General features: G+C 41.1%; 1 protein-coding gene across 1 annotated transcript in view; it reads left to right on the plus strand.

Moving 5' to 3' along the window:
• Positions 1-24206, plus strand: part of plekhg5b (pleckstrin homology domain containing, family G (with RhoGef domain) member 5b) — a 77821-nt gene that overhangs the window by 2439 nt on the left and 51176 nt on the right. The window contains exon 2 of the mRNA XM_086276805.1: positions 23682-23758. Within this exon, the coding sequence (XP_086132931.1) occupies positions 23682-23758 (77 nt within the window). The remainder of the gene's footprint in view (positions 1-23681; positions 23759-24206) is intronic.

Below are 24206 nucleotides of genomic sequence, written 5' to 3' on the forward strand. Positions count from 1 at the left end.
TCCACTTAAGTGGTTTCAGTGATTTACAGACTTCAGAGCTGAGGTTTGCACGTTAATGCTGAACAGCAGTGGAAACAGTATTTTTAGTAGCCGTGTTTAATCATATCTCACGATCAATTAGAAATTACAGATGATGAAATTATCTTCTTCTGAGTACTTTAAGGACTTGGCGGCCCTGTGGCTTTCCAAGATGAGGCCATTCTTTTGCAGCCATTGACAGAACACTAGACACTTTGGGGCTTTTTATCATGCCGCATGATCTTCATCTACAGATGGATTCTGTAATTTCCTTTCTGAAATGAGCCCTCAAGAAGTCGCTGCCCATGCAGGCTCATGAGAAGATGTATGACAGTTTTTTTTCTTCACCTTTAAAACGGCAAGAAAATATATCTTACCAATAGCCTCCTTTAACAGCTGTAATGGTGCTTTTGATCATATCAAATGAGCTCTGCTGGCAGATGACGTTTGCCCAGGAAGTGCTCAGACGTGAATCTAAATCAGAACATCTTTAGCATAATAAATGGGTCTAGAATAGCAGCTAAATGGACCCGATGTTGAGCTGCAGAGCTCTCAGGGAACATCTGGAGCCTGACCAGACCTTTGAAAGTTGCGTGCATGTGCCACGGTGTGTGTTAGTGTGTGTGCGAGTGCGTATTAGTGTTTGTCTGGCTCGTGGCTTGTTACAGTTTAAACTTCCTTTTCTAAACTGTCTTTCTGTTGTTCCAGTGTGATTTCCTTTCTCCTTTTCCCTCTCTGCATTCATGTCTTCTCCTGATGCCATTTTGAGTCACGGTTCGCTCTGCTTATTTTCTTTCTTTCCTTCAGTTGCAGAAACATAATCATTCAAATTTCTTGTGTGTTGCTCCAGCTCACCCTAGTATTTTTTTTTTTTTTCTTTTAACGTATAAAAGTTTTTGGGCTTTTTTTGCTAAAATGCAATGACTGCAAGTTGACCTCTTTTGGTACTACAGTAAATATTGGTAAACACAGTTAGCTTTTGTCTCTAGTTGAATGTGATCTGCATTGCAGACTGTACTGAAAAACAATAGCTCACTTATGCAATCTTTCCCTTCCCTGTGTCTGACAGAAAATGTATTTCCTTCCTTGCATCTAATTATTTCTGCACTCCACTTCTTGCTTGTTGATTTACCCACAGCAGGGGAGTTCATGAAGGTCCTGTGACCCAAAACTTTTCTCATTTCATGTACAACCATCAGATTTTCCACATATTTGACCGTTGTGGTTCTACTGCCCTATTTCTTTTGCAGGGGGATTCCCCTTTGAAGTCTTTGCTCTTGTTCTTCCTCTGGTAATAGACAGTGTGTCATTTCCACATTATCTTCTCCACTAGCTTTTAGTCCTCAGTGCATTTACTGTTCTTTTTTGTGTTTTAATGCTTTGTTTTTTTTCTAAAAACTTGCGAAATGCAACACTGTCATAACAAAAGCAGTCATTGTGTCACTTTGTGGAACCAGAATTTTTCTTAAATGCTTAGCATTTCTAATTCTTGCTGTGAGCGCTTGATGAGCTGATGAGAACAAAGCCTTTGCCTTTAAGTCGTGATCTATTGTAAATGTAAAAAACATTGATTTCAGGTGCTTTGAGAGGCATAAGGGAAACTCACAGTATGCACACTGAGCAGGTGTTGTGGCCTTGCACACTTTACTGCAGTGTCAGTGTTTTTGTTTATAGCCACAGATCAAGTCATTGTCATAAACCTGCTGTCAGCTAAGGGCTTATTTTTCCCCACTGTTCTCTCAAAGATCTTTTCACATTGGAGCACTTTTAAATGATCAATGACGAACAGAAGCTGATACGCTTCCCTTCTTACGCTCAGTCAGAAGCAGGTTTGTTAGGCTCACAATTCGGTTGGTGCGCTGATCGTTGCCTTCAGGGGTAGTCTGTCCATGCAGTTTTGCATCGTCACACAGAGCACAAGCTGTTGGCCTCCGCTTTGCATTTTCATTCAGTTTGCATATGAAATCTACCCCGTTGGTCAGCGTTAGATTGAAGTCTTGTTTTGTAAATTCACGCTCCGCATCACTTTGCCAACTTCAAACAAATAAAGGCAGCTAATGTGATCAAAAGCCCTTCCACGCTGTCAGGGCCTCATCATGTTGTAAATAGACCAACAGTGCGCTCGCTCACTTCAAACTGTGCAGCAGATAATTAGAGGGCCTATGTAAAGGTCACACATGTGCACGCATACACGTACACACACACACACCTTCTTTAACCAGAAACATAACTGCAAATGTTTATCTCTAAATGTGTCCTTCCACACGTGTAACCTCCACCCTGCTTAAATGACTGTTTATGTGCATTGCAGCCTTCCCCATGACAATAACTGTACTTTTCAAGAATAAGTGTTTTTGATTCCCGTTGACTCTGTTATTGGCTTCTCAACCGTAGACCCCCTCTGCAATTTCAACCAGATTGTTTCAATTATGGGATTATTCATATCAACAAGCTGAAGAGTGGTTGTTTGTCCCTCTGAGCTGCTGGTTTAAGGATGGACTGTTAAATTACACCATGTCTCATCATGACTCACTCGCTGGGGATGGCCCCTCTACCTCAGCTTCTGAGGTTTTATATCAGCGCTTTTGATATCTTCAGAAGACATGTGGTAAAATCGACTCGTGTTTCAAATTCAGGTACTCGTTCACTTCTCTCATTCAGGTGTATGAAGACTTGATGATAGCGCTCAAGCAAGGTCAAAATAATTTGTGTTTGGGTTTGTTTTCATTTCGAGCGTGTTTTTAAGCTTTACCTTGATTTGTGATAGAAGGGAAAGGTAGTGAGCAGTGTTGGGGAGTAACGGAGTACATGTACCGCCGTTTCCTGTTTAAAATACAAAATATGAGTAACTGTATTCCGTTACAGTTACCGTTTAAAAAGGTGGTATTCAAAATACAGTTACTTTTTGAAATGAATGGATTACACGGCAACATTTTCCTGTCTCACAAGGCTATGCCCTCTCTATTTTTGGTTTCCATGCTGGTGGAAAATGTAGTCTCATGGGCAGTGTAGTCCGTGCTGCAGGGAGAATGGACCGCCATACCCGTTATGTGTCTGTGAGCGAGGGAGGGAGAAAAAGGAGAGTGGAAAAGTACGAGCTTTCACAGAGCAGAAATGGGAGATGGAAGCATGTAAATATAATAACAACCACTGCAGCCAAAAAGAGTGCCTGACGAGCCCAGCTGTAAATAAGTTGCAAGATTTATTCATTATAAGGGGGAAAAGACCCGGGAAAACTTAGTTAACGATAAGAATTAGGGCTGGGCTATATCATACCGTTCACGGTAATACCGGTGTAATTTTGGGCAACGATAAGAAAATGAAATATCGCGATAGACTATGGGTAAAACGCACATGCGCAGTGCCTTTGTTTACATACGCACATGGCGGCGACGCAGAATGAGAAGAGCAAAAGTGGTTCATTGAATGAAACGGATGAACCAGAACTGGTTTGTAAAAATGCTGCAACTTCAGTGGTGTGGAACTGGTTTAGCTTTTGTCCGTCAGATACACAACAAAGCACTATTTTTGGTAGAGCATGCTAGGGGGCCGTCGTTATTACCGTGTTGTTTGGAAAATACGGCACACTTAAAATCAATCCTTTGATTTTTCTGAAAATCGACAGTGCTCCTTATAATCCCGTGTGCCTTATGTATGAATTCTGGTTGTGTTTACTGACCTCGAAACGATTTTATGTCGTACACAGCGCTTGGAAATCTGTCAAATGTTTTAGTACGACTTTGCTAAGCTACGAACCCGGACTGCTTGATGGATTGTCGGAGCATTACGCCTATATTAGGCAGGAGCTCCGCGGAGTGATACGTACTGTGCTTCAACATAATATTACCGTATTGTGTGTGTGTGTGTGTATAGCCTCTTTTTAAGCTTTGTGGATATTATACATGGTTATGCTGAGGATATGTCGGCCAGTTTCCACTGGAAATGCCTTTTGGTTAAACTGTCAGCAAGGAATTTGCATTTGTACTGTAAAATTTTTATATAACTTTAATGCAGATAAAAAACAGCTGCTTGTTTAAGTGAAAATACATTGATGGGGTTTTATGCACTAATAAAGTTGTGGAGTTGTAAAGTATTTTGTCTAGTGTCAATTATATCGTTATCGCAAATTTTCAAATGTATATCGTGATAAATATTCTTGGTCATATCGCCCTGCTCTAATAAGAATGATTAAAGAAATTGCGATTTAAAAACCCTGAAAACCATAAACGCCCAAGCCTCAACTCTCGCGGCCCAGTACCAAACGACCCGGGGGGCCCGGGGGTTGGGGACCGCTGATATAAGGTATACGGTGAGATGGAGGCAGATGAGCCTCTGTGGTGAATTACTTTAAAGTAAATTTAGATAAAGCTTTAATTTCATTGGCCACTGGAATATTAAATCTACATGTATTGAATCAACAGTCAGATTGTATTATAAACAAGTTGGCTGGTTTGTTTGGTTTTTTTTTTAATTGTTGTTTTTCAACCCTCTCTCTTATCAGGTCTCAGGTGTCGCCCTGTCTTGGTGCCTTATAAAGTCCTCCATGCCCTACAATGAAATACTTTATGAACTATTTAAAGATTGCTGTAAAATCTTGACACTTTTACAGTTTCTAGGGGAAGAATGACTGCAAGGCTGAGCTCAACCACAGAATACAGTGTCAATAAATTTTGTCTACACAATAATGTTCCTCCTTCAAGGTGAACTGTAATAACTTTGGTGGGCCTCCTGACTTTTTATCAAGCAGTAGTGTGACTCAGCACTTTATTTTGTCCAATACTTTTAACCAAGCATCCACAAAGAATAATAACATCTCTGTCCATGTTGATTTTGTTACTGATTCCTTATCAGATTTCTGTGTATAGGCTGCGCTAAGACAGGTTTACATCTCTGAGTCAAAGAGTTAGGCTTGGAAAAAAGGCACGCCTGTTTCTCAGGTCTGCTACCAGTTTGACATCATTGCTCTACAATGCACGACTGCCAAAAAGACCAGGCCAGAAAAACATGGCAGATAATAGGAACTGATTAAGCATATGACTCTGACAGACTGAACAATCAGCCCAGTGTGGTTGATATCTGTTTCTATTCCTGTCAGTTCTAATTAGCACTGAATTATAAGTAAGTTAACTGGTGTTTTCTCTTTTTAAATCGTAGCCTAAAATTAAGGTGACCTCTTCATATATCTTGACTCATTAAACAAATACTACAGAATCAAAGAGATTTGTTGAGAATGGCCTGAAATGCAGAAGAGTGTAATAATACTCACAACCCGATATTTGCAGGCTGTGTTACACTCGACAAATGCGTTTTTTATTTCTCACCCGAATTATACTCTTAAACACCTTAGTGTTGTTGGCATATTAGCATAGCGACATGTGCATTTAGCTCATAGCACAGTCTAACAGAGCTGCAGGCCCTGCAGAGGCTGCTGTCTTTCAGCAGCGACTGAAGAACTAAAAGCAGAGTAGCCAGACAAATGGTGCCCAACTGGCAAACTGACAGCAGTAATGATGGATAAAGAAACGTAATTTATTTTCATTTAGTTGAAGACAAAAGGAAATGAAAACAGACAATATGTTTTGGTGATCTTCTCCATAGTTCAATAGTTCTGTGATCCCTCTGCGAGACTGCCAATAACCAATAAGTCACGTTCATGGTGTTTTGTTTTGTTTTTTAACTTTTACATATATTTCCGCCTGTGCCTCCGCTTGCTTGTTCAACCTGTACAAATGTGTAAAACGGCTCATCTGTCTCGCCTCCACCCTTCACCGAACCTTCCCCACACACAGCTGAGTCTTTCACCAACAAAACACACATGATGAAATAAAAAGCGGAGGAGAGTAGCGTGCGTGTGTGCAAAGCCATAGTTGACTCTAATTTATAGTCAAAACAACAGTCAAAAATACCCTTCACTTTTCTCTCATTTTGAGATGATGACGATGGATTGATGTTGATTTCAAAGAGTGGAGACATGTGCGGATGAAATTTTGTGTGCGTGTCTGTCCGTGTTATGAGTGCCGGCACGACATTACAGAAAGCACATTGAATTATTAACCCTGGGATAGATTGGTGACCTGTCCGGACTGGGCCCACCTTTTGCCCGGTGACAGCTGGGTTAGGCTCCTGTCCAACCATGACTTGGATGGGTGAGTCCAAAAATATTGATTTAATGCGAAGTCTCTGAGATCATCATCCTTTGGCACAACCTATGTGTGACTGGTTATATATGAAAAACAAAAAAACTTCGTTCAAATCATATAAAGCACAAAAGTAATAAAATATAAAAAATGGAGTCAAAGCAGGTGGTGTGCATCGTGCAAAGCACAGTAGCCAGATAAATTGTATCCAAAGAGTAGAGAAATGTGTCTCAGGCTCTGGATAGAATGGAAATGTGCCTCTTGCAAAAGACAGGTGAGTGATACATACCCTGAAACGTATCTCGGCAGGTTTGATGTGCACATTAATATGTGCTGCTTTTCCTTAAAAATTTATTAATCCATATGTAAAAACAGAAATGGATAGTCTTGCTGGAAGTTGCTTTTTGGTGAGGCAGAAACTAAATCATTTGTATTTTCTTCTTTTTTTGAGCATTCACACAGAGATGTCTTTAACTGCTCTTAGTTTGCTGGTGAGAGGTTAACCTCAGCCTGTTTGATGGGCCACCTTGCTAAATATAACCCCCAACCTCCTCCACATGGGCATGCACAAGCCTTCAACTGCACTCCCTCTGTCAACACTCAGACTTACACACTTCCCCCCCCTTACTGCTCACAGTCCAAAAGTCTCATTTACAGTCTTGTCATACTGCAGCCACTCGCTCACTCGTTCCTCAACACACCATTAATACTTTAGTGAGTGTGATCCTGTTGAGCAGCCAGTTCATTCAGGCTTGACACACTAGGACGTTTTGCTTGCTATTTTTGTCTTATCCTACTACGATTAGTTGGAGGTAGCTAAATTAACATTAATATTTGTAGTAATATCACCTCTAATTAGTGTGTTAACTTAAAGGTTTGCAAGCAGTGCTGTACTGGATTAAATGACTACTGAGGCATTTAGAAAATATTCTTACTGCTAGGGACTTCCTGCATGGTGTATATAAACCAAATGCACTCAATAGACATTTTATTAGGTATACCTTGCAAGTACCAGATTGGACCCCATTTAGAACTGCCTTAATTTTTCATGGTACAAGGTGCTGGAAACATTCCTCAGAGATTTTGGTACATGTTGACATGATGGCATCACACGGTTGATGCAGATTTGTCAGCTGCACATCCATGATGCAAATCTCTCATTGTACCACATCCACAAGGTGCTCTGTTGCATTGAGATATTGTGACTGCAAAGACCATTTGAGAACTCATTGTCATGTTCGAGGAACCAGTCTGAGATTATCTTTATAAAAGGACAGCAGCCATCAGAAGATTTGTGTATAAAGGCCATGAAGGTGGTCATAAAGGGATGGACAGCAAAAGTCTGATAGGCTGTTGCATTTAAATGTTGGTGCTAAGATGTGCTAAGAAAACCATTACACTATGATCAGCTTGAACTGTTGATGCAAAAACAGGTTTTACCCATGCTTTTATGGCCTTTACACCAAGTTCTGACCCTATCATCCAAATGTTGCAGCAGAAATTGAGACTCGTCACATTAGAGAATGTTTTTCCATTCTTCTGTTGTCCAATTTGGGTGAGCCCATGTGAACTGAAGCTTCTTTTTGTTTTTAGCTGACAGTGGCAGCGGTGTGGTCTTCTGCTGCTATGGCCAATCTGCGTCAGAGATGTTGTTTTGCATACCTTGGTGGTAACAAATTGTTATTTGGATTGTGGCTGCTTTCCTATTAGCCTGAAAAACTCTGAACATTCTCCTTTGACACAACCAGCTAGAGATCAGCAGTTGGTGAAATACTGAGATCAGGGAGTCTAGCACCACATTTACTTAAATCGCCTTTCTTCCTTATTCTGATGTTCTGTTCGATCTTCAGCGGATCATCTTGAGTGACTCCCTGCCTAAATGCAATGAGTTGCTGCCGTGTGATTGGCTGAATATCTGATCAGCCAATCACACGCCTGTTGAACAGGTGTACCTAACAAAGTAGCGAGTGAGTGTAGAAGCTGTTAGCATAGCTTTGCATAAAGACTGTAAACAGGAAGAAATTAACCTTTTACTGCCTGATATGTTTTAGAAACCCAGTTTGTTTTTTACATACATATGAAAATATAGATACTTCTGTCACCACAATAGTGTAAAAGGAATCTTTGTTCCCTTGTTGCATGTGTATATTTCTTTTTAGGAATTTTATTGTGAAGGCTCACTTTGCACTGCAATAGAAGGGTTTCCAGCAAAGCACAGAGACAAACCTCAATCTGTCAAGTAGTGTTAATTAGTGAGCTATGGAAATGCTCTTTTTCCCTTTACTTTTGGACAGAAGCAGACCTTTGTCGTTTATTATGCTGACCATCTCCTGGCTGTAGCTACTTATCAGGCAGATATGATGCAAAGTTCTTATCAAACTCTGAGCATAACAAGTGTCAGTCAGGGTCAAACTGTTCCTTACAATATCCTGGATGATAAGATCAACATATTTCTTTGCAATAATAGGGCTGTCATCATACTGCTCCTTCTGCTGTTATCTTTACAGTACCAGAGACTGGTTGAGGACTGCCATTCATCATTGCATTGCTGAGAGACGCACACTTCGAAACTTTGCACTGGCATCAAGATTTCTGCCCTAAAAAGTTTACATTTATCAGATGGAACAATTGAAATCCAGATCAGCTGTTCGAAATCCTTCATTTTCAGCCATGTTTTGTGTGGTGTTTATTTTAAGATGGGTGAGAATCACTCAAGCAGATGGGAATGCAGATTTGTAACACCTAGTCCACGGATGTTATACATGAATGTTCTGCTTAAAAAGCCAGGGGCAGAGCCGCTGAGCTTATAAAAACAGTTGCATAATGTCTTCTGTTTTTCTGAGATTCTTTGTTAAGTCTAAAGAAATAATCCTGATTATTTTATAGCGATTACATCAGGTTTATTTTTAGCTTGAACTTGTGACTTGACTTTTTTGGGGGGAGTAGGAGTGTGGAGATCAGAAATGAGTGTTTAAGAGGAAGGGATGCTGGTGGTTTTTAGTACTCGAGGCTACTTCTTGAAAATGCAAACTGCTGGAATACCTATTTGTGAATGGAAACCTTTGTCAAACCTTGGCAAATTATACATAAATCAGGCTGTGTAATCTTGGTAGAAAATACAGATTCCCTTGCATTTTGGTCACTATTGGACTCGTCTCCAATCGTAGCCTCTGAAGGAGGTGGCCAGGATATCTGGATCCCAGATAATGGTTGAAGACTGGTTCCTGTTCCCTGTGCCAGTCATTGTTTATGAATGTAGCTAAATTAAAACGTGCTAATAAAAAAAGCTTCAGATGACCCTTTGGTTTTAAGATTGTGCGTGTGCACCTGCATGCAACAAAAGCCTGCTCAAAAACATGTGCAGTCAAACTGATTAGACTCTTCCACAAAACCCAAAGTTAGCTGTACCAAAAGTCTTTTCATAGGGATTAAACTTTGTGCATGTTCAGGTCCAGTCAATCTGCCAGCAAACACCTGCCCAGCCTCTGAAAATGTGTTTTCACTGTACAGAAACCATTTCTAGATTCTAAATTACACACAAATATTCTGTGTATGAGATCAGACCAAAAAGCATTCTAATGTCAGTATTGGTGCCATACCTGAGCAGGTATTTTCTGTTCTTGATAGGACTAAAGAAGTGTCTTTTTATTAAAAGCTGAGCTGATGGATGATGATGAAAGCGAGGCTAATATCTCATCTGCTTTCCGCTTTGTTTCTGTAGTAGGTGGAAATTGGCCCTTGTATTTGCTTCCCAGTTCTCATGCTGCACGACTGCACTCTTCATTAAAAGGGAAGCTGCGTGCTCAAAGCTGCTTCAGATTATTACCATATGTCTGCAAAGCCCAGCGCTGAGCAGAAAACCAGCTCCCATCCTACCCTCTAATTTCTTATCCCAAAATTGGACATGTGGGTCGCTATGTGTGACAACGTCCCTCCCTTCCCCCGGCCGGCGCAGCACATTCTCACAGTATTTCTTCTCCCATTTTAGATGCATAATAGCAGTGCATCAACCTTTAAGCAACCCTGGAAAATATTATGTCTTGATTTGATATCTAACTGCATGTTGGTTTAACCCTTCAGCTGTTTTTCCAAGATATTAGAGGATCGGAGTGCGTTGTTTCACTCGAGCGTTTTGCAACTGGACTCCTTTTGCTCATTTCCGAGAGGCTGATGTGTGCGTTCTACCTCCTCAGAAATATCTGAGCTCATGCTCCACAGAGCTGGTGCATTCATAAAAACGAATAAATCTTTCAGGAGACATAAAGGGCGCGGGCACTAATCAATGCAGAAAAATGTCAGCCTTTTACAGTTTGAGCAAAACATAAAGAAAGTCCACTCTGGATGTAGGAGGAGGCCTAAAAGAGATCTTTGTGTCACCCAGTCCAAAAGCCATTGGCCCACATTGCCCGTCCCAGCATGCAACTCACCTCTGCATGAATAAAACACTTGTCTGATGGAGTGGGCAGAAAGCCCCCCTATCTCCAGGAGATCCTACACAGGGCTTTAACATGAGCAGCTTGCCTCACACGCCAACTTTGCACAGTTTGAGAAACTTTGTCATGGATAAAGTCAAACCTCAGGGAAGGCGACGGCAAAGGAAACTTGCTCCTAGAGATGAGATGAGATGAGCAACACCCTTTTTAGCAGTTGGTTGTCTGTAATTTAGTTGGGAAAAGCTTGGATAAATGGATTAGAAGAGGACAGCATTTGGTGCTTGACAGCTCCTGGTGGGCGGCTTTAAGTGGATGATTAGCAGAGAATCTAAAAACCTACAGGATCAACAGGACGATGCAGTGAACAGAAGGTTCAGAGACATTTATTGGTCTTTGCTTTGTGGGGTCAGATGCAGTATTAAATGTTGCTTATTTTTAAATGATAAAAAGTTTGTTGCAGTTACAGAATTGATACTGTTGTCCTCTGGAAATATAATTGTACTCGAAGGAAGTGCATTTGCTCACTTGGACTCGCTGTGAAGTAGGATCAGACTTAGACAGGAGGTTCAAAGCAAGTTTTAGCAAGCGCAAGCTGGATGAGGTAATCGTGCAGGTGGAGATTACAGATGAACATATTGGCAGTTGGCAAAGTTGAAAGCAGAGTTGGCTGGCAGGCTTTGTCTTTAAAAATGGTCAAAGAAAAGGGAGTAATAATTGTCTGCAGAGCTTCAGATAATTGTTCAGTGGGGGAAGGGGCCATGGGCTGCTCAGACTTTTCAATTTCACAAGCAAAGTATGGGCAAAAGGCTAAATTATATTCATTCCTGTAAAATATTTGCTTGTCGAAGAAGTCACAATGTTCCTCTACTGGAAGAAGCGTGGTGCGTACGAGTTGGAGGCTTTGCCATCTCCTTTCAGCGAAGGGTTAATGGAGCGCTACTCCTGGTCTTCATCCCTGGACGTCATCCATGATCTGTGTGGTAAGCTAAGGAACCAGGTCACCTGACTTAACTTTTGGATTAGTGTTTGTGTGTCTGGTTTTCTGCACAACAACACAAGGATGAGCATTGCATTGGTTTGTGTTTGTTTTACTTTGGATTATTTTAAAATATTGAGATGCCAAATATGCCACAGAAATGAATTAACCAGGCCCATTTCACTAATCACCACAGGGCAAATGTCTTTGTACACTTCAAAATGTACTAGATTACAGATTATTACAAATTGTTTGTCCCTGATCTGCTTTCTTTAAGACTGCAAAGCTCAAAGCTGCTTTTTGGAACCAGCCTTAATAGTGACGGTGTGAATGCTGGCTCGCTTTGATATAGAACGTGTTTGCTGTGTGCACGTCTGAGAGCCAAACGCTAAAATCTTCACACGCGCTCAAGTTTCTGATGTGTCCAGTATGTGTCTGCTGAGAAAAAACCCACCAGACTGGTGACATTTAGGCTCAAATACACCGTCTTTCATGCTAATTAGTTAATTAAAAATAAAAGGAAAATCCTTTGCTTATAAGATGAACATTATTCATTATGAAGGAAAAAAGAAATGGACCATGCGCAGTTCAGAGCGTGTCCACTAAGTCGCATCCGTATTTCACTGATATGATCAAGTGATCCTTTAACATTCATAAGAAATAACTCTGCAATGTTTTATGTAACTTTTCTGCAAGAAAAAAAAAGATCACTTTCATTTTGAGTGAAGTATTTTATCCCCATTATGGAAAGGCTTTTTTTTTTTTCCATTGCTCTGTTCTTCCGTGGAAAGCACTCAGTGACCTGGCATGAAGACAGCCTCACATGAGGTAGACAAGAGGGAAAGAGCGGATGAGACCAGCTTCACAGATGAAATATTTACCATGGAAGAAGTGCGTAACAGCACTGAAATCCTCCCCTGTCTCCACTCGGTGCCTTTTTTTTTTTTTTTTTTTTTTTGAAGTGGCACAGGGGCACTTGCTTTCCGCTGTGTCCCCTCTCCCGCCCCTCCAGATTTACGCCATTAGTGAAAGGGAAGTGATAACACACGGCTGTGGAGGAATGTTCTTCATCCTGTCCTCTTTGCCAGCCAGCCTTTTGGAAATCGCACTGCTTTTTAGTCAGTCTGCCTGCTGAGGCAGACCTGTTTGGCAGACGAAAGAGAGAAGAGAGGAGCCAAGAAGGGTACAGTCAGGCTGTGATCCTTACTTTCTTTTTTTTCTCCATTTCTGTAATTAAGTCCTGAGCTTCTACTGAAAACATTCTCAACTGTATGTTAGCTGTCAGCTTTAGGATATTGTTACATTCACCAAAATGGAAGAAAAAAAACAAACTTGAATCCAGAATTCAATCATTTCCATGGATTATCTTATCTATCCAGTGTTCTGGGAATCCATCCTACCTGGCAAACCGTCCTAACTTTGTGAATATGAGCTAGAAGCATACTTTAACAGCTAAAATTAAGTGGCAAATCATCCTAGCATTGTTAATAAGACCTACAAGCATACTTTAACGGGTAAAATGAAGTGGCAAACCGTCCTGGCTTTGAGTATGAGCTACAGCCATACTCTGATGGGCAAAGTTAAGTGACAGACCATCATACCTACTTAAATTTGTGCTAGAATGACTCTGTGACAGCAGAAATGTGCATAAACTACTTACGGTAGGACGTTTTGCCAAAGTAGGATGGTTTGTCAGAACACCGGATCTGTTTTTTTGACATATTTGCAGCGGTTGAAATATGACCAAGAATCTAATTGTGCTGGCAACTCTGTGAAGCTGTACCACGGCACAGCGGTGCTTGACTTTTACACTAATGTCACCGTATTAAGAGGTTCTCTGTTACAGTGCTAACACGCTGATGTTTTGCATGCTAACATTTGCTCAGTTCAGCTGAAGTTGATGACAATGTCAGACGTAAACGGGATCACCTGATTATTACAGTCTGTCCTGAGAGATGTGTAAATATGTACAAAATTGCCACAAAGTTAAATTTCAGGAGAACAACCAACTTTTTCAACTCTATAGGTGCTGTGTAAAAGAATCAGTAATAAAAAAAACTACAATAATAAATAAATAGTTGGATGTATAGCTTCTTTAATAAAGCAAAATAAGCTGTGTTTGGTACTGCTGAAGATAAATCATCTGTTGCAATACAATACAACTTTATTGGCATAGCACATTTAAAACCAGAGGTACACCAAAGTGCTTCACATTATCCAGTAAAAGCAGCAGCAAAATACAAATGCAAATGAGCTAGCAGGTGGAAAGCATTGATTAACAAGCATACAAATTAAGCAGATATCAAAATAAAACTTCAAAGGTAAAATCAATACAAAACATTGTTCAACAAAACAGAAGAAAAGGGGGTTGCATGAGCGTACACTTACAAGAAGCGTGCTCTAGATAGCCGGGAAGGCTGAACCGAATAGATAAGTATTCAAGGATTCAAAAAGTCTGCATCGAATCAGACACACGACTAGCTCGTGGGAGATTGTACCCAGAGGTTAGGTGCAACTGAAGCAAAAGGATGGTCCCCTCTGGTCTTCAGCCTTGGCCTGATGATCTCAGTGCTCTACTAGGAATATACAGGCTGAGAAGATCAGTAAGATAGCTAGGCGCAATTTTATTTATGATGTTGCTGTTTAGCCTCTCTGTGTGCAACTCTTTGGTCTGTTTGCGCCATCAAAAGGACTTAAATTCAAAACTTTCATGAACTTTTTCCCCACACCAAATATCTCCGTCGATGGATGATTGTGCTACACTTTAGCCTCAAAGCTTTAAAACCTTATTTCTGGCAAAGTCACAAAGCCTTTAAAACGTTTGATTGCAGTTGTTTTGTTACAGTAACTATTGAATTTAAAGTTTCCCTTCACTTGGAAATGAGCTTCAAAATTACTGACCAGTGGCGTTACCAAGATGGTTTCTGACTGGCTTCTGGAAAGACTTTGACTTTAGTGTTGAGGGGGAATCTAGAGCTAGTCATGAACCCAGTTACACAATCACAGTATATATTATGTAACACATCTGATCATGTGGTAATTTATCAGCTACAATTGTGGGCAAAAATTGGATAATGAAAGCTATTTTGGCCTTTTTGTAACATAAGCAGTGTTCTGAACAAATTAGGAGTAGTTTTTGTTATTTTAATTGCAGACTTTTTAAAAATTTTCTTAAGTGAGTCATAATTGAGGCTTCTAAAATCATTGGTTTATCCCAACATGTGCTTCTCGTACACTGTGCTAAGTGCACACTGGCATTCCTCAGGTCATACTCAGACACGAGTTCCAGTAACAGCAGAACATGCCTGTGTTTTGCTGAAAGTTAAGCACCAATAAAGTCCATAAAAGAAAAGCCTGACACAAAGAGGTCACAATAATAATATCTTGCACTTGTACCAATTACTGTACTTTCTGACACAAATGCCCCCAAAAATTTGAGCTATGCAGTAATCCCCTCATGATGCCTCTTAAAAATTGTGACAGGGTTGTGAGTTTTCTACTTTAACGCAAAAGTCACCTAGACCTTTGGATACGCATGGAGAGGCTGGAGAACGGTGCTTTTGTTCATTGCTATTAAATAACTGTGAAATGACTCAGCACAGTTAATCAGATATTTGTATTTTTCCACATCTTGTAAATTGAAAACTGTTGATTGCTTCCTCCACTCTTCTGTGGAACAGTTTACACTTGCTGTCCTGCGGTTTTCAGTTTTATGCATGGCGACCTCGGGTTTGTGCAGATGTGGTGGAGGAGGGAGAACGACGGAGGGAAAGGGTGGGAGAGTGTGCGATGCACATGTGTGGGTTTTTACCGCCACTGGGGTAAAACAACATTAAGAAGAAAGCCTGTGTTCTGCCCCCAGTGCCACTGAAGCCTCAGCATTGGAAACAGCTGCAACCTGCTCGTGATTTAAGGGATGCTTACCAGACCCAAACCCAATCCACCTGTAGAGGAACAGGAAAATAGTTGGGCTTTAGTAATAATGGAGGGGGTCGTTATTTACGGACCACAAGCCCCTGGGAGTGAGAATGAGTGTTTGAAATAAAAGGTAGTGTGGACATTAAGCAATTATTTCTAAAAAAGAATTTTTGTATTCTCCTTTTTTTTTTTTTTTTTTTTTTTCTTTTAAGTGATTTCCTGTCTGGTAGCCTTTAAAAATAGCTTAATCTTCTGTCTGGGAGCTGAATGAGAGGATTGGACCAATCCCAGTCTCCCCACTTATGGACTCTCAGACCTTGAGGTGTGTTCCTGCAATGTGGATTGTCACTCGGTTGTATCCTATTGTCATACTGTCGAAACCATTATGTGTCTTTCTGTGAGTCTACATATTTGCAGACTTCTCGAACAGTCTCATCGCTAGGAAACTTGTGATGCTCTAATATTATATCTATAAATGACGTCATCTGGTTACTTTGCTGCTGCTCTGCCTTTGCAGAGTTTTAATGTTTAAATAGGATTTTCCGATCTGTTCTCACTCCCAGAGGTAAAATACCGATGCCGCCAGAAGGTGCTGGTGTCCACGAGCTTACCAGTTTTGTTTTTTGTGACTGTGCACCTGTCCACTAAGAATGTTCATTACAGTGCAGCAACAACTATGCACGCACCCCAGACAGCAGACTTTAGAAGTAGAAGCATAAGAAGTATAACAGGAATGACTCCTCAGCTATAGTGTCTCCAGCTGTCTGTGTCTGTATAATCAAGGCCTCAGGAGGCAGGAGGGGTGGAAATGGACTCAAACACCACTGTCGACCAGGAGTCTGTGGTGCATGGGAGCTTTACGGTTTCCTGCTGTTTACCTTTGCTTACTTACTTAGGTTTGAAGTTAAAATTGTAAATTGGGTTTAGTTATGTCCCTTCATTAATGCTGTTGCATTGAAAAAATACTTTTGATGGTACTCTGTGCATTTAAAAAGCAACACTTAGAAGTCCTGAGCAAGAAACCATGAGGGTTGGAAGATCTGTTTCACTATGGCTTTGATCAATAGTGAAACAGATCTCCTAACACGTAAGCTGAGGACACTCTGCGGTCTCCTCTGAGGTGACATTGACAGAACAGCCATGTATGATCTAGGATGAGAACAGGCTGGATTTACATAATATTCATCTTAGCAGTAGTTTGCTAAAATGCATAGCCACTTGGCAGTCATAGGCAGAATGCTATTAATAGACCCAAAATATAAAGTCCTAAAAAGGCAACTGTTAAACACTGTTTGTACTGATTGTATGTCCCATGTGGAGCCCTCATTAATGCACTATAGCTGTGACTTAAGTCTATGAGGGTTTAGTGATTAGGCCCAAGGTGGGAGATTGAGAGACTGATACCAACGTTTCTGTTTTCTCCAACCTGATAAATCAGACTTGCAACTGGTCCTGACTGAGAAACAGCCCAGCACATAACTCCCTGCAAAACTTCTGTTTGTTGTCTTAATCCTTTTTTTAAGGACTGCAGGGAGGTTTTGCTTTACTTGGACAGAGCCAGATTAGCTGGCCCCCTGATTCCAAACTTTATGGTAATGAAAGCTAACTGCCTCCTGGTTCCAGCTCCGTAAGTTTTATTTGGCCATACAGATGAGGGTGATATTGCTCTTATCATTTAGTGCTGCATCAATAAACTATGTGGTCAAGCAGTCACCAAAATAGCTAATATGCACTATAGCAGAAATAAAGCAGCACTATTGCACTTTTTAAACCCGTCCTTTCCTTAATTTTTTTCATATCTACACTTAATTTGGGAGATGGAGGGAATTTATGCTAATAGCATTAACTATTAGCGACTCATCTCCACAGCTCTGGCTTCAATCGCCCAACTTTTCTGTCTGCTGCGCCACGGGTGCTGATATGTCCGTCTCTATGCCAACTTTCCCTGCCCGTATGGCATCCACCTGTCTGCCATCTGTGTTTGTCTCCCAGGAGTGCTTTCATATCTATCTCCTGGCAGAGAGGGGTGTGTTGCGTTACACGAGGGGGTGTGGGAGTAGAGGAGGCCGTTAAAGTCTCTCAAAAACAACATGTGAAGACGAAGAGAGGAGCCAAAGTCTGTGCAAACGCAAACATAAGCTCACCCTTTCTCCATGTACCATGATGCGACCGCACCAAACGGAAGGCAGCACGAAGCATTCTTGAGATTCCTTGTGAAATTGTGCCGAAGGCTTACGGTTAAACGCGCGCCCAGCTCTGTCTCTGCCCACCTCATGGTGAAGAAGAGACTAGTGAACAGAGTGAGGCGTGATCGAGTGGTGGCTGAACTTGCTGAGAGTTTCATCTCAGACCAAATCTTTATTCTGCAACTGAGGTGTGCTGGGGTCACTGACCATTTGTAAAAAAAAACCCTCCTCCCTGAGCAGCCTTGGTCCTCTCATAGGTTGTTTGGGACAGTAGCCTGTGGCTTTGGATTTCTCTGTTTAATCTAATACACTTGGAAGTTAATGTGCATTTTTGTTTGCAAATAAAAGACAAAGCACAAGTGCCAAAGCAATGAATGGATTAAATGGCGTGTTTATAATCTGCTAATATTAGCAGTCAGCCTAAGCAGCTTACAGTCTGTAGTAGGGTTTGAGTTCACACTAAAGCCAAAGAGTGCATGTGGACATTACAGCAATAGCTTTTTATTTCAAATTTGTTATTATTGCATTTGTTTTATTTCATTGCATTTCACTTTGTCTTGCCAGTTCTTTGAATTGCACTATTCATTAAAGTGCGACATATTTAATATTTAACTGACTGATTGGGGCAGCTAAAGGTTATAATGAATATAGTTAGTGTTTACAACTGGCAGATCCACTGTGTAGTATCTCCCTGCAGTGTATTAGCCACTTCTCCATGTCATAAGAGTTTAATGTTAGACTATCCTGCAGGTCTTTAGTACCCATCTGTACCCATACCTTTAACTATTCTAACAATTCCAAAATTCAGCTCTTAATTCTCATCATAACTGCGTATTTTCTCATGCACTGTGGAGAAAAAAAAGTATCAAGAAGGTAAGCTAAGCAGCCAGACATGGTTTAGTTTGAATGATCTTATGCATTTCCATCTATACTCGCATCACCAGAAGCTAACGAGCTCTGCAGTGCAAAACAAGAACAGCACTGCTGCGAGATCAATTTCTGTGTGTGAGTCAGAGGTATACCAGATGGCAGAGTGACCGCCTGTGGCAGTGCAGTTGTGTAGGCTCCCATTGTGCTAATGGTAATATGGTAATGTGTTTTGCAAAAAATAAATAGATAAATAAATTAATAAATATTTTTTTTGATATACTGGGTCAACCTGGAGATTCATACACAGTAAACACGTAGTGTGCTCTTTTTTTAAACCTAACCAGCGAGCCAGTGAAAAGGCTGCAACCAATGATTATACTTACCTTCAGTTAATCTTGTCTCCTTTATAAATAAAAGTGTGGAAATTATAAATTCTCGGACTTTATTCATTTTGCTATTATTGGTCTGAACAGCAGTCCAGAATTATGAGGTGTTCAGTATATGATGTCACAGAAAGACTGACATTTGCCTGGGCTTGTAGCAAGCGTCTACATTTGGTGGAGAAGTGAAGAGACTGTTGAAGTGTTGGAACATCATATTCATAGATGCATCATTCTCATCGCAGAATAAGGACAGGCAGACTAGTGTGCATGATTAAATCTGGCCTCGGCTGCTTTGGGCTTATTTATGGGGCTGGTTTGGATACCTAATGTTTCTTTGCCTCGGGCATTGTCCCTCTGCGGTGAGCAGGCCGGCGGAGAGCTGTGTGGATGGGATGCACCCCTGTCTCTTTAGTGTGCAAGCTCATTGTCTGCTGTCACGTGTGTGCGTGTATGGTGTGTGCTCGTGTTTGCTTTTGGCTTAATCAGCAGTGCTGAGTTCAGAAATTCCAGTTCATCAGAGAGAGAAAGAGGGAGAGTCAGCAAGATATGAGCAAGTAGGAGAGAAGATGGAGGTTTGGCACATAATGGTGTGATTATACGATAAAAGGAAGGATGGTCATGAGGAAGAGGGCTAAGGAGAGGAGAGCTTAGCACTGAAATGCTATGTTGTGGGTCGAAATCAAGGCGAGAGAAAGCCATCCATAAAGCTGCATTCATGTGTTGTGTTCCTTTTGTTGTGGCAGTGTTACTGTTGGCCAGTTGCATTGTGTCAAATCAAGAAACGTACCTTTCATCGCAGCTTTGCTAACATTTCTGCACATTTCTTTATTACTGTTCTGTGCTGTGATTATCTAGAAGGCAGTAATAAATTACACCGTTGCCAGTAAGATGATTTCTAGATGGTTTTGTATGTTGAATTCAAATCTGAAAGTAGATTTGAACCCAACATTTCAAATTTGGATAAAATCTGTGTCAACAGGATTTATGCAATGATTAGACTCCAGTTCTAGTTATCCTGGTTTCTTTTCCTTCTTAACTTTTCTCAGGTCCTGTGTAGGCTCTTTGTGGAATTCTTTCCTTTGTTTCTTTTGACATGATTTACAGTTAAGAGTTCATCTGCTATAGTTTTTCTTAGGCCTGCTACTTCGTCTTTTCTCCCCCACTTGTCTAATTTCCTTTATTTCTAAGGACATGCTGCATGACATGGTAAGATATGGCAGGTTTTTTGGCTAATAGCTCTTTGGAAATAACCTTGTTGGTGCAAAAATGCTATTTTATATCTGACAAACTGCTTTATCTTTGGCATTTTTAATTGATTCAGCTAAATAAATGGGAACAAATGATACTTTTGCCACGTGCTGTACAATACAAGAATGTCTAGCTCCTTGTAAGCAAAATGTAAAGAAATTGTAATTCTTTTCATTTATCTCTGCATGTAAACAAGCTTAATATAATTCGGTGTGTTACCATTAGTGTATATACTTGAATTCTTCTTCATGTTAGGAAGGGGAGACTTCCCTGTGTCTCTCTCCTTCCTTCCTTCCTTTCCTCCTGTGAGGTGCACGTATGCAGCACCACTGCACAATTAGCAGTTAGCGTTATACATGTGGATAGCGCTACATAAGTCACGAGTATTAAATTGTTTCCCTACACCGACCAACTTTATGTCTAGAAACTGAGAGTGAAGCCCTCACTGTCTAGCTGCTTTCACATATGTACATGGGAAAACTCAACTAGCTGTCTTTAACCTGGCAGCACACACGTACAAGGTGTGTGTCATGCTCTCTATACCATGGTAGAGTAGCCCGGGTTATTGTTGTGATGCCTACAAAGTGAATGTGTGTCCTTTGCCTAAACCAAAAGTGTATCCAAAAGTGAGAATGTGACTCATGCAGATAGTTTGTTTTATGATAAATGTGATGAAAGATTACTTTTGAACAGTACACCAGCACACCTGATTTGCCTGGCTGTAGTTCATGTGTGAAAATGGTTTCAGTATGCTTATGGATGCTGACCACAAAAAATACAGTGGCCTTTTGTTTTTTGGATCTTTCTCATTGGTGGAGCTGGAAAATGTGGCCAAAAAAACACTTTTGCAACTGGCACAGTTAAACCATGAAGAATACATTTACAGGCTGCAAAAAGATCTTGAGTATGACGTTAAATGTTGTGTATAGACCCTTTCCCTTAAGTTGTGGTTGGCCAACCAAGTTTATTTTTATTTATTGATTTATTTTTTAAACCATAACCAGTGTCCAAATGTTTAGGTCCACTTTGGATTTTGTGTTTACTGCTTCACCTCCCTGCATTGACATCTGAGATCACACCGATAAGCCAAGTAACATTTGTTTTGTGGACGACTGTAAACTCTCGCTGTGGTAAAGACTGCTCTTCCTCTTTGGGAAACTCTCCATAAAAGCTGGAGGCTCCCTCTGTAGCCTGCTGCTTGTAAACCCCGAGGGAAACATTAACCTGAGGCCCGCTGGCAGAGGCCACTGTCAGAGCTGAGAGCGCGTCTCGGCCTGCTCCCAGCACAGCAGACACACAGGAGAGGCCCATTTTCTTCTTTTTTTCCCAGAAGGTGGTGGAAGCTTTACAAAACAGGCTAGGCCTCTGCTCTATCACTTTAAATGGCTTTAAGGGTCGTGAAGGTGTTTGGGTCACTCTTTCAACATCTAAACTGTTGTTTAGATTAGTTGTTTACTGTTGTTTACCGTCTAAACAAGTAATTTCAACAGTTTAGGTGTACTGGCATAATTTTTTACACACATTTGGTGTCCCCAGAAGGCCAATCTTCATGTCTCATTACTGACATCCTGACTTTGTTTAGGGTTAAAATGGATGATTTTAGCTTTAGAGCATCTCAGCAGTGTTTTTAATAGAATATCATGAATTTTTTGTACATATTTGTGTCAGATCTACTTTAATGTTAATGTTTGATGTGTATGCGTTAGTCCCCGCAGGGAAATTACTCCTCTGCATTTAACCCATTCACCCAGTGAAGCAGTGGGCAGCCACCAATGCAGCGCCCGGGGAGCAGTGTGTAGGCACGGTACCTTGCTCAGGGGTACCTCAGGGTAGCTGTTCAGTGGAGTCGAACCCCCGACCTTCCGATCATGGGGCAACGACTCTACCTACTGAGCTATCCCTGCGTTGCGTCATTACAGCATGTCCTTGTTGCTCAAGTTTTTAACTCTTTGCTCCTTAAAGATGACATGTGAGGACCTCCCTTGTACCTTTAATAACTAGCCAGCTTGGAATCTATCACAAATGACCATTAGAATAGGTTTGGGGGTTTTCCAAGGATATCCCTACTAAGGTGATCACTTTTTGTTCTGGAAGCAGGCCAGAAATATGACAGAAACTGCTGAGTTCCTATAAGAGAAACAAGGTTGACCCCTATTGGGCATCCAAGAGGGGAAAAAGTTGAGGCACATAGTGCATTTCTGGTAGGGACGTTTTGTTGCTCTGCTGGGAAAAAAAATCACAAAAACCTATTACAATATATCAAAAACTGTTTTCTGACCAGATACTTATAAAAATTAAGTTTTTCAGTTAAGTTATCAGGGCTTTGCGTGCTATATGTGAACTGAACATATAAATATGACCTATAGACATGAGCATTTTATCCTGAGGACCTTGGGACAGTCTCACCAAGCTGCTAACATGACTCTAAACCCCGAGTCCACTGTTGAGTAACTTGACTGCACACAGGTTGACCCTTTCCATCACAGCTGGGAAACCTCTGGCTCAGTGGTATGCACCAATTACAATGTTTTTCCGTCTTCCTCACCAGCACCCTTTACCTGTGATTGCAGCTGCAGCCAAGTGGATGACTCAAGGTGACTCGTTTCTGTGTGCGGGCTGTGAGCAGGGCCTCGTTTCTGTGATGACAAATTGGTGTTTTAAATTTGACCTTCAGTTCAGCCACTAAGTGACTTCATTTCCTAGCACCAGTCCTCCTCTGTTTAATGTTATTTTATTGGTGCAAAAATAGAGACTAGATTATTAGTGAAAGTTTTACTAAAAAGTCCTGTCATGCGTGGAAACTGCAGATCTTTTGGAGCGAGGCTCCTTCTGTTTTACCCTCCTGGCTTTTACTTTCTCCTTTCTTCACATGTATTCTCTGCTTTTCTCATTAAACGGTCAGATAAATATTGGTGTGCTCAGGGCCTCTGTTATGATATTTTTATCGTATGTGTACATGTAGGAGATGTAGATGTAAACACTGCCTTTTATCGTGCCCCCCGGTGTAGCGATAGCCAGCTAGTAAGTAGACTTTAGAAGTTTATTTGACAACAGTGATTTGTTATTGTGCAGCAGAGTGCTGCGAGCTTGCCCATGATGAGTGCACTTTTGTACAAAACCCAGATTGGGGCTTCCTCTCATTTGCTCCATTTTCTTCCTGTCTGTTCTTGTCATTTCTCTCTGATCTCCTCCCAAAAACACACCCCACCCTCTTCCCTCTGTTTACCTTCCCTTCATGAAATCTCTGTAGCCGAAGTTCTTTTTCTTTTTTCTTTCTTCCATTTTTTTTATTACGTGGCTTCTAGGTCTCTATTACTGTGTGTTTCTTGTGCTCGTAGTCGCTCCATCCTTATGTAAACACAGGCAGCGACTTTTAGTCTCGCTGTCTGCAGTACGTTTTTAAAACTTTACCAAGAAAGGTGTGTTAATGGACGTGCTGCTGGCTGGGTGGCTGGTTTGGTGTTTTTAGTGATACAGAGGGAAGTCAAACTGACCCGTGTGTTCTGTTTCAGATGAGAAGCCCGTCCAGGAGGACGATGGGGTGGTGTGCCAACATCCCGAGTGTCCTGAGCGGCGGAGGGCCTCTAAGGTAAGATCCTTAAGGCTTGAAAGGCTGTGCATGAACACATTTCACTTTCAGTGAGATGGTATAAAAATGATTATTGGCGTAAGTCCGTTAACTAACTGGGGCAAGGTCTACGTCTGCAAGGACAGGCTGCAGGGAATGCAGTTTTTATACCCAAACTGCAGCTCCTCCTGGTAATGTCTATGTGTGAATGCAGAGCATCATATTATTTATTCCTTACATTAATTGGACTTTGAATTGGACAAAGTCCATACAAGCTCTGAACTGGCCACCAGTTAGTTTTAAGCAGTTAAATGATAATAACACAATTAAAATTATTTCAAGCAATTCAAGCGTAAAAATCCTGGTTTCCAGCGTGATGGAAGAAAAGATCCACACTACTGCCACATCGTCCAACAGCCGAGTCAGAAACAGTGATGGAAAATCATGTCCGCAGACACAAAAATTAATC

This window comes from Aulonocara sp. 'chitande type north' Nkhata Bay, linkage group LG20, assembly GCF_057382095.1.
Source record: "Aulonocara sp. 'chitande type north' Nkhata Bay isolate Kocher_YH1m ecotype deep benthic linkage group LG20, A_spYH_male_GT1.1, whole genome shotgun sequence".
Taxonomy (NCBI): Eukaryota; Metazoa; Chordata; class Actinopteri; order Cichliformes; family Cichlidae; genus Aulonocara; species Aulonocara sp. 'chitande type north' Nkhata Bay.